Source organism: Carya illinoinensis, chromosome 3 (genome assembly GCF_018687715.1).
Source record: "Carya illinoinensis cultivar Pawnee chromosome 3, C.illinoinensisPawnee_v1, whole genome shotgun sequence".
NCBI classification, from domain to species: Eukaryota; Viridiplantae; Streptophyta; class Magnoliopsida; order Fagales; family Juglandaceae; genus Carya; species Carya illinoinensis.
Window position 1 is genome coordinate 54,882,223 of NC_056754.1, and position 11,468 is coordinate 54,893,690.

The 11,468-nt window shown below is 38.7% G+C and overlaps 1 protein-coding gene across 1 annotated transcript; it reads left to right on the top strand.

Moving 5' to 3' along the window:
- The first annotated feature begins 225 nt into the window (after positions 1 to 225).
- On the top strand, positions 226 to 2,385 carry LOC122305796 (probable indole-3-pyruvate monooxygenase YUCCA5). The gene is made up of 3 exons (XM_043118344.1): positions 226 to 1,099; positions 1,204 to 1,575; positions 1,884 to 2,385. The coding sequence occupies exons 1-3, from the start codon at positions 425 to 427 to the stop codon at positions 2,106 to 2,108; spliced, it is 1,272 nt and encodes a 423-aa protein (XP_042974278.1). The 5' UTR covers positions 226 to 424; the 3' UTR covers positions 2,109 to 2,385.
- Positions 2,386 to 11,468: the final 9,083 nt, after the last annotated feature.

Here is an 11,468-nt window from a genome sequence, read left to right on the forward strand (position 1 = left end):
TATTATATGAGTTTTATACGTATAAGTAAAGTCGCGTATTAATCTGTGAACTAATACTGATTTTTTCATATTCAAATTTAAATTAATATTATTTTTAATAAAATTTACTTTTTGATCAATCACATTAAATTTATGCACATATTAGTGTGTAGTTATGCTTTCAACTAGATTTTTCACTATTTAAAGCCCCTCCTCTCCCTCCAATCCAATCAGTTCCAAACCAAAGCAAACCTCTCACTGCATTCTCTTTTCTAACATTGCAAAGCTCCCTCCTAAGTTTCAAACCTCCTAAAAAAAACAAACGCTCTCTTGATCCTCACAATCTCCCATATTTTCGCATTGTGTTCTATTTGAACTCTTTATATTCAACCTAACAACACAACCGCCTTAATCCCACATTGTGAGAACCAGAATTGTCCCAACCATGGAGAACTTGTTTCGTCTTTCCGATCGCGAAAGTTTCTTCTCTCGCCGGTGCATTTGGGTTAACGGTCCGGCTATAATCGGGGCCGGTCCATCTGGGCTAGCCACAGCTGCTTGTCTTAGAGAACAAGGAGTGCCTTTTGTAGTCCTTGAAAGAGCCGAGTGTATAGCATCTTTGTGGCAAAAGCGCTCCTATGACAGGCTAAAGCTTCACCTTCCAAAGCAATTTTGCCAACTCCCTAAGCTTCCTTTCCCTGAAGACTTCCCTGAATACCCCACAAAGAAACAGTTCATTGACTATCTTGAATCCTATGCCAAGCACTTCGAGATCAACCCACAATTCAACGAGTGCGTTCAGTCCGCCAGGTACGATGAGACTAGCGGATTGTGGCGCGTCAAGACCGTTTCAACAAGTGCTGCTTCGACGCGCACTGAAGTTGAATACATTTGCCGGTGGCTTGTGGTGGCCACAGGCGAAAATGCCGAGTGCGTGATGCCTGATATTGAAGGACTAGTCGAGTTCGGTGGCGATGTTACGCACGTTTGTGAGTACAAGTCCGGCAAGAAGTTCGAGGGAAAGAAAGTACTAGTTGTGGGGTGTGGCAATTCAGGCATGGAAGTTTCCCTTGATCTTTGCAACCACAATGCCTCTCCATCTTTGGTTTGCCGTAGCTCGGTAAGTAATCCATATAGAAAAACCAAGAAAAAAACGTCTCTTGCCATAAAATTGTGCAAATGGGTTTGGAGTCTTGAGGGTTTTGTTCTGTTTTGGCTATGCAGGTCCATGTCTTGCCAAGAGAAGTTCTTGGAAAATCTACATTTGAATTGGCGGTTTTGATGATGAAATGGCTACCCCTTTGGCTGGTTGACAAGCTGCTGTTGATTTTGGCTTGGTTGGTGCTAGGAAACATTGAAAAGTACGGGCTAAAAAGGCCGGCAGTTGGTCCAATGGCGTACAAGAACACTACGGGGAAGACCCCTGTCCTGGACATTGGCACGTTGGAGAAAGTCAGATCACGTGACATTAAGGTTGTTCCTGGAATCAAGAGGTTTTTACCGGGCCAAGTCGAGCTCGTCAATGGTGAAAAGCTTGATATAGATTCAGTTGTTCTGGCTACTGGTTACCGCAGCAACGTACCTTCTTGGCTTCAGGTGAGAAAATGTTCTGTTTCATCTGTTTCTCTTCATTTTTCGGGGGTGTTTTCGAAAAGACAGATTTGGCAGTTGGTTTTTTAACAAAGGGGGAAAAATGATAAATATGCTCCGAGCAATATGTCAGCCTCTGAACTGATGGTTAGGCATTTATGGCCATTTTGAACTTGTCCCATTATCTATCAATTTTTTTTTTTCACGAACGTTTTGGAAGCTTCTTCTTTGATTGTTTTTGTTTTTAGCACTTTGTGATTGATATTTGGTTTGTTTAAAGGCGCTAATCTTGCTTTGGTTCATGTTGTATACAGGAAAATGAGTTTTTCTCCAAGAACGGTTTTCCAAAGGCACCATTCCCAAATGGGTGGAAAGGAAATTCCGGGCTCTATGCAGTTGGGTTCGCAAGGAGAGGGCTGTCTGGTGCATCCTCAGATGCCATGAGAATAGCACAAGACATTGGCCAGGTCTGGAAAATGGAAACAAATCAAAAGAAGAGAACCACGGCTTGCCATAGACGATGCATTTCCCAGTTTTAAGATACAACAAATATATTTTCCAAGTCAACCATCCATCTGTTTATTGAGATTCTTGTAGTGTAAAAAAGTACTGACATTGTATAAACACACAGAAAGAGACAGACGGTACAAAGTCAGAGCCCTCTCCCAAGGCCCAATTTTTCCATATGTTTGGGCATTTTGTAGACCAAGGATGATGAGGCTTTTTCTAACTGTTTTGGAGTTTTATACAGTTTTCTTTTTTTGTACCGTATCCAATGGTGAAGTTAAACTTTCAAAGAATTTCCTCTCCACTCAATGCTCTCTTCCTCTGTTATTTAAGTTTTCTATGTGGTTCTGTATCTATTTATTACGAATTCAGCTCAAGAAAGCCTTAAATCCCCACTAGTTAATCACTATACCAAATCCTTCTATGGTCATTATTGTCAATTTTTCCCAATCCTTCTATGGTCATTATTGTCAATTTTTCCCATTCTGTTTCAATATCAATGAAGTTGAAACCACTAATCATGTTAACTAAAGAACTTTTCCGGCCGTCTCACATGTGGAAGAAACTAGGTCTTGAGATGAGGTTTATCATGCTCATTTGAGACCTACTGTAATTTGGCTCTTGAATATCATCAGAGCCACCTAACATTATTTCTCCCCATACCCATCAGAGCTTTATCAAGGAAAGGTCCACAGATTCAATGTTTCAGATTGGCAACTTGCCCAGTAGCATCTTTCATCAGATGAGTAGGTCCCATCACAATCGAACCTAGCTCCACAACAAACAACACCCTCTCTCTCTCTCTGGAGGATAGCCACATTCCAAGATGTCTCCACATCACTATCTCTTTAAAATTATTATCCTGAGGTTGACCAACTCATTGGCATAATTTAGGTTTTACAAAGTCTCTGTTGCCATACACATGGATCTATTACAAAGAATGAAAATGTTGCAGTTAATCTTCTCTGTAAAGCACAATTGAAAACTTGCATACAGCTGAGAAGAACTTGAAATGGTGATGCTCATGTTACTGAAGATTTTATTCATATTTGATTAGTTAAAAGAACTAGTTCTACTCTCTTGTTTCTTCTCAATTCTAACTCTGGTGCACATGGTACTCAGGAGCCATGGCTAGACAAAACTTACAGACAGGTGAACTATTTATTCAAACCAGAGATCTTTAGTGTGTTCTACTGGCATGATGACCAACGACGTATTTATACTAATCAATTGCAAATTGTTTTCATAAAATGAGGCTTTTCAATTAAAAATTTGACACTACTAGATCGGAAAAAGATATAAGTACCACACATCCGTGTTGGGTCTTAAGCTAACTAAATTACATGTCTAAAATCAAGTTAAGCCTTTTTTTTTTTTTTTTTTTTTGAGATTCCTTTCTTTCATTTCTAATTCTTTCAAGATCAAGTGGAATTGAATTAAGTTTTGACACATGGATTAAGGTTTTTCATGCCCGCACAATTTATAGCCAAATATTAGGTAACAATTTAAATTCAAAGAGAATTCGAAATAAATAAAGGTTCCAACTGGGCTAATTTTGTCAATCATAGTTTTTGGTACCGTACCGTATCACAACTGGTACATTCCGTACCGATCACTAGGCCAGTACAGGTATGGAACTTGTTAGGACTGTTCATGCGGGCCGGATTTAACCCGGCCCGGATTTAATAACAAGATGAAATCAGTTATTAAAAAAAAAAAAAAATCTCGGGTTTTATCCAGAACCCGGATTTCCGGGTTGTAAAAACCTGAATCAATCCGGATTTCAGACCGGGTCATAACTCGGATGTATCCGGGCCGAAACCCCGCCGGTATTTAGAATCCGGGTTCCGGACTGGGTATATCCGAATACCCGGTCCGAAACCCGGTTGAACACCCATAGTACCTATTTCGTACTGGTTGAAATACCGGCCTGTATTTCGGTCTGCGTACCGGCCGGTATTTCAGCCATTATCTTTTTTTTTTTCATTTTTTTAAGCTATAATTTTATTTTTTGACCCCCAATTCATAATAGACTATTTATAATTTATATATACATATATATTCATTTATAATTTATTCATATATAGATTATTATTTTGAAATATAATTTATATATATTTATATATAATTTATTTACATATCTACTATCCCGAAATGGTACACGAAACGGTATCTGTATCGAAATATTTCATTTCAGTGTCTTAACCGGTACGACATCTGATATGATATTCACAACATTACTGTCAACAGAAGTTCCAAAATTCCTTGGATCCCCAACAGCTAGCCAAGAATGACAAGTCAAACACGTAAATTTGATATCAAGCGAAAGAAAAACCCAACTATATATCCATTCTCCATACCCTAGTATTACAAAGCTTATTGATCTACATGAGCATTCTAGCAAGTAGACAAATATCGCTTATAATTGGATCAATCACACCCAAAGAGGATGACTTATTGGGTTTCAGATCAAACACACCGTCAACCCAATCAAAATATTTTGTTTTGTTTTTTTTTTTATGCGCGGCAACAATACTTAGATTATTTAAGATATTTTCTAGTCGACTGATACCACTGCTCTGACACAGGGTACAAGTTTTGAGGTTAACGTGTTTGTTGTATATATGAAAAATTGCTCCAAACTATGTTTGCTTTATGAAACATTAGGAGATTTTGTTGAATCTTCAGTTATCTTATCCTAACTACAGATACCGAAGTGTAAGATAGAGATGCTAAAAAAAAAAAAAAAAAAGCCATGTGCGTAAAATGCATAAATATCCGAAGCTATTGATGGAATGATCTGGAAGAAAGCAATTGCAAATTTTTGTCATTGGGGGTTCCGTATACTGCCTGTATTTATCACCAAGTACATAGGCACAGATAAGGCTCATGTAATGTACCCTAGCAATTGTGTTTTGCTTGTGCTGAGTTGTACTGAAATTTATTGGTGAAAGCTCCCCATGGTCGTGAGAGAATAAAATGGAAAATCTTGTACAAGAAATAAAGCCCAGAAACAGTACTGTCCATTGGCTCCCAAAGTGGAACTAATGCAGCCATAGGGCCCTGCTTTTTAGCCTTTGCATTTCAAAATAGTGCCTAGAAACAGCCCACATGAATTTTCGTGCAACTGATTGAGAAATCTGAGTCTTTTCAATTCAATGGCCCCTCTATTTCCTTCATTTCCACAACCTGAAATGATCAAACTCAGTTTGTACACAATATGACTCCATTTAACAGCTGCAGTCTGTCCTTCTGTCTATGTGTTTCATTTAGATGTTTCCAACCTCTTTAAAAATGGAGACATTCAGTGGGGGAAACAGTAAAACAACACATGGGATGGCCACCAATTTTCCTTGCCACAATCCCACCACAAGGGCCCATTTTCACTAATTTCTATAGTTAGTCTGCAAATGAGAATCTGTTCCTTCACATGATTTTGTCGACCAATCAGGAAGGGATATGCAGTTTAGAAAAGATAAAAAGAAGAGTGGAATTTTACACTAGGTAGTTTAGTACACATGGAATCATCTTGTGGAAATAAGAATACTTGAAGGAATAAATGAGCTCAATACTTTCAACTAGTTGAAGAATTATTGAGAGCAGTTCTAGGGTAAAAGCATGCTCTTAAGTTCTTGCTTCCTATGCATTGAGTAGTTTTTGTCCGACCCTCAAACTATATTAATTCTCTGTTACCTCCAAATTATTACTTATCCCATCCGGTATAACTCACATGAAGGTCCCATGCATACCATTTCTGATGACATATAACTACAGAAACTTGATTGCATCACTAATTACATACTGAGTAGAGTGTCAGACTGATCACTAGACATGGCAGGTCAAAATAAATAAACTTTATGGTATGTTTTGCATCTTCCAGAAACAACAAAAGTACTAGGGTTCACTTCCTCATGACCATGTTCTATAGACAAAACTCGATCAAATCCCCTCAACCAGGCTGCTACCTCTAGCCATGCATGCATAGTTGTCAGTCCTTTATCTTGTTTTATCTTGTCCAGGTTTCCATGCATGCAGGACCGACTTATTTATTATCTCCATCGAGTCAGGTTACCAGTACGCCAAAAGCAAGAAGTCATATATATAAATATATATATATATATATATAGAAAATGATAAATTTACTTTTTATTAACAACTTGTATATAATTTCATAATAAAATTATATTATTTTAAATTTTATTTTGACTTTATTAATAATATGATGCGTTTGAATATAATAAAAAAATATTATTATATTTAAAGTTGTTTATAAATTATAGCTGAGCTGGTGGTGATAATTACCCTTTAGTAACTCATTATTCATCACGGGTATAAATATATATCGCTTTCAGTCTTTTCAGAGCCAAATATATAGTACTTCTCTCTTTCTGAACCGTACGTGCATGCATGTGGATAAGACTTTTACCAAGTTAACTCCTGGAACTGGAAGGTTGGTAGAAACCGAACACTGATCGATCAGGTACTAGCTTGTTGATCGTATCTCTACAAAAAATACAGCTAGCTACATAAATAGCATATATATATATATGTATATATATCTAGTGAATGACGTACTGATCTAATTAATAAACATGATGACAGCATATATAAAACCTTAAAGAATGTGGATTGTCAGAGGCTCAGAGAGGGGATGAGCAAAGAGAAGAAGGTCTTAGCAGTACTGTATTATCATTAATGGATTCCTATTGCAGATGATGATATAATTCATCCCTTTATTAGTGATATTCATAGGTCATGAGTAACATATCATACACTTACGACCCAGTTTAAAGATGCTTTAATTAATTGATGCTGATCCTTGAATTTGCATGATTTTAATTAGGATTATATATAACTCCTCAAACAAGGAGTGCAATTAATTGGCAACCCTGAATAAACAATGACCTTCCTTAATTTGTCAAAGTGGTGGAAGCTGATAGCTAGCTTCCCTCGCTTGCAGGCAAGGACCAAAAACTTGCAGACAAGTCCCCAGCAATTCAAGACAGCTGGCATTCCTGATCATAAATACTAGCATCATCATCTTGGTTTTGCAATTTGGTCTCTAGCTTTATTTACATTCAACGAATATTAATATCATGGCCAGCAAAACCAATGGCATGCAGTGTAATGGAAGAATATTCGTGTCAAGTGTTGCCCATTTTTCCAGCTAAAAGGGATCAGATGCCAAAGTTTACGCTCTCTCTAAATATCAAAAACTATATTTATATTTCACTTTTGGTCAATTCTAATACAAAGTTAGCTGCGCGCTTACATCTCCATATCAATATTGATATTGGTTTGTTGTGCCCTTGCTTAAAAACTAAACATCAAATTCCAATAAACGTCGTACCAGTTGGTGACACCCACTAACACTGAATACACTTCAGTAGTGGTAATTTGTCAATGTGTTGTCGGAGCTAAACGATCAGGATTCAAAAGGAGAAGGAAAAAAAAAAAAAAGAAGAAGAAGAAGAAGAGGAATAACCAGTGCAGACTCGACAGCTAGCTTTAGAGACAAGCTTAACATCGATGTTCACATGATACATACACATCCCTTGGCAGAAAAATCTAAATGGTGCAGTTTGGCCCAAAAAGTATTCAATTGCTAATTATTATATTCAGAAGTAAATAAATACCCCTAACTTTTATTTTTTAATACGTTAAATGTCCCTACTTGGCCCAGCCTACCTACTCATGAATGATAAGTTGTTTAGATCTTGTGGCACCCTCCATACTTACCTACTCAATGAGTTATTTTAAGCTACCAAGCAACTTATGTAGAGAGCGTAATGATAAAATTTTGGTGGATACAAAGGCAAAATGAACACAAGATCTATTGGTTGGGTAAGTTGGCAGAGAATATGTGAATCTAAACTAGGAGGGATCATGTGATTCAAAGATCTAAAAATTTTTAATTTAGCTTTGTTAGCAAATTGGCAAGGTTGGAGAGTCCTGCAAGATGAGTTTTCCCTCCTCCATAAAATCTACAAAGCCGGATATTTCCCTCATGTCAATTTTCTTGAATCCAAACTAAGCCAAAACCACTCTTATGCATGGAGAGGCATCTGGGTGGTAAAGCAAAATCTTAAAAAATGATGCATGTGGAGAGTAGGAAACAGGAAATCAATTAATATTTGGACTGACCATTGGATCCCTAGGATAAGAAGTATTAATCAAAACTTGTGTGAAGAAGGAGGGATGATCAGAGAAGGGACAGTTAATAACCTTATTGACAACAATAGCAAATGATGGGATGTAGGAAAAGTTAGAAACCTTCTGCCTCCACAAGCTAACGCAGAGGTATTGAAGATTATTGGTCTTAATCCTAGTAAACATGCAAATAAACTTATTAATGGACCCCTAAGAAGAATGGCAAATATAGTGTGAAAAGTGCATACAGACTCTTTAGAGAGATTGGAAAGGAGACAATGGAAGGACTGTTCTAATGCATCTAGGTAGAGACGAGTATGGAAAGACCTCTTGTACTTACAGATTCCTCACAAGATTGTATTTGCTTGGAGAGCCTGCAAAAATAGATTGCTAACAAAGAACAATTTGCAGAAGAGGAAGGTGCTCATGGATAAAACGTGCTAGTTCTGCAGAGGGGAAGTGGAGGACCTTGAACATACCCTCTATTCTTGCCTTGCTTTAGACGAAAGTAGAAGGAAATATTTACCCCTTTTACATGATAATTGCATAAATAAAGTTTTTGTGGAGTTAGCTCAATGTGTAAGAGAAAGAGGTAGGAAAGAGGAGTTAGAAAAATTTCTCCTGATGGCATCATGGTTCTAGTAGAGAAGGAATATTCAAATGGTAATGAGAATAAGAATATTCCACCAGATCAGGCAGTTGAACATGCTCTTTCGTTATTGAAGATTCACAAAGAGTTGAGATTTAAGGCAAATAGGCTTAATTAATCCTTATGCTATTGGGAACCACCCCCACAAGGGGTAGTGATGATGGCGCAGTGTTGCATGATCAACTTACAGCAGGGGTGGGTGCCATACTTAAAAATGAACATGGAAACGTGCTCACGGTTGCAAGTTAGAAAGAATAGGAAGTAAATGATCCAGGGCAGATTGAGCTTTTGGCAATGTTTGGAGGCTTACAACTATGTTTGTATATGGGCATTCATGATCTAATTCTAAAGAGTAATTCACTACTAATAGTGAATCAAATTCAAGAGGAAGAAGAATCATGGTCCCCTTGCAGGAAAATCTCATCAAGGAAACACTAGTGTTGATAAAGTCCCTTAGCGGCTCCACAACCGATTCCAGCTTTTGATGTGCCATTTAGGGCACCGAAAGTGGTCGATGGGGAGCTTTATTTTTTGTTCTCTAAGGATGAAATAAGAAAATCTGCAGAACCATTCCGATTCTCTCTTGTCCTCAAATTCCTCTAGAGACGTCCTTCTCTTGATGCCATCAGAGCCTTCATCCATTCCCGTTGGGGATTGTTTGGTATTCCAGTAGTTTCTTCCATGAGTAAGCCTCCTAATGCATTTATTCGGTTTCAATCTGAGAGTGATTTGAACAAAACTTTATCCAGAGAAGCAACAGATGTTGATGGAGTTCGTTATAGGGCTTTTCGCTGGTCGACATAATTTTCTAAGAATGAGGTGTTATGAAAAACGATGACAATGAATTGAAAAATAATATCGAACGAGAAAAACACACACACGACACAAGATGTACGTGGTTCGACAAATTGCCTACGTCCACGGGAGCTGCAGAGGATTTTATTATTGAGAAATATCACACTACAAGATGGATCTTCAACACTGTACATCCACAGTGTTCACTCATACAGTAATCGTACAGCCATATGAATTAAAACATCATATATATAGTTACACGGCGGAAACCCTACAAAAATGTATGTTCGCTCGAGCGGCGTGTCGAGCGAACTTCCCTTCCGCAACCTGCTCGAGCTCACTGTCGAGCTGACATCGAGCGTTCGACTCTGCCTGACTTCGCTCGAGCGGCCAATGCCTTCGCTCGAGCGAAAGCTTCCTGCTCGAGCTCACTGTCGAGCTAACATTGAGTGTTCGACTCTGTCTGAATTCGCTCGAGCGGCCAATGCCTCCGCTCGAGCGGTGTGGACCAGACTCCACAGCACTCAACAATTCTCCCACTTGGAGACTGGTACACTCGCTGCATCGCCGTCTTCCTCAAACATGATATCCTCCACCTCTACAACTCACTACTCTTGTCTTCATGCTAGAAGACCAACTGAAGTTGCACACAACTTTAGTTTCTCAAGCGTAACACCCTTAGTCAACATATCCGCAGGGTTCTTGCTTCCACAAATCTTTTCAAGTAATAACTGTCCGTCATCTAACAATGATCGTATGAAGTGATACCTAATCTGAATGTGCTTGGTCCTGGAATGAAATGCTGGATTCTTGGCAAGGAATATGGCACTCTGACTATCACTGTAGAGAGTGCCTTTCTGATTCTTCTTACCCAACTCCTCCAAGAAGCCCTGTAGCCATACCATCTCCTTTGCAGCCTCTGACACTGCAATATACTCAATTTCTGTTGTAGACAAAGAAACTGTTTTCTATAGATTAGAACCCCATGACACTGCAGTACCACTAAGTGTATAAACAAAGCCCGTGGTACTCTTTCTGCTATCAATATCTCTAGCTAAATCAGCATCAACAAAGCCCTGCACCTCCAAGCTCTCTCCAGAGAAACACAAACAGGTTTCTGAGGAACCCTTTAGGTACCTCAAAATCCACTTCACTGCTTCCCAATGTTGCTTTCCCGGGTTATTCATGTATCTACTCACAACTCCCACTGCATGTGCAATATCCGGTCTTGTGCAAACCATAACATACATAAGTGAACCAATAGCTGAGGCATAAGGAACCTTACTCATGTAATCTTGTTCCTCCTCTGACTCTGGTGACTGATTCTTGCTGAGTCTGAAGTGACTTCCCAAGGGTGTGCCAACTGGTCTGGCCTTGTCCATATTGAACCTGCTGAGTACCTTTTTCACATACTCAGCCTGTGAGAGTCTCAACGTACCTCTGACTCTATCCCTGACAATTCTCATACCAAGAATTTGTTTTGCAGCTCCCAAATCCTTCATTGCAAAGTGCTCTGATATCTGCTTCTTCAGATTATTGATCTCATCAATACTAGCCCCTGGAATCAGCATGTCATCCACATACAACAACAAAATAATGTAAGAATTTTCAAAATGTCTGACATAGCAACAGTGATCTGCCTGACATCTAATGTACCCTGCACTGTGCATGAAGTTGTCAAATTTCTTGTACCACTATCTAGGAGCTTGCTTCAGGCCATACAAGCTCTTCTTCAATCTGCAAACTGAACCTTCCTTTCCCTGTACCACAAATCCCTCAGGTTGGTACATGTAGATGT

Bases quoted from the DNA above. Each gene is read 5' to 3' on its own strand.
- LOC122305796 (XM_043118344.1), top strand. From the start codon at position 425: ATGGAGAACTTGTTTCGTCTTTCCGATCGCGAAAGTTTCTTCTCTCGC. The intron at 1,100-1,203 runs GTAAGTAATCCA...TTGGCTATGCAG, and splicing joins CTTTGGTTTGCCGTAGCTCG to GTCCATGTCTTGCCAAGAGA. The intron at 1,576-1,883 runs GTGAGAAAATGT...TGTTGTATACAG, and splicing joins ACGTACCTTCTTGGCTTCAG to GAAAATGAGTTTTTCTCCAA.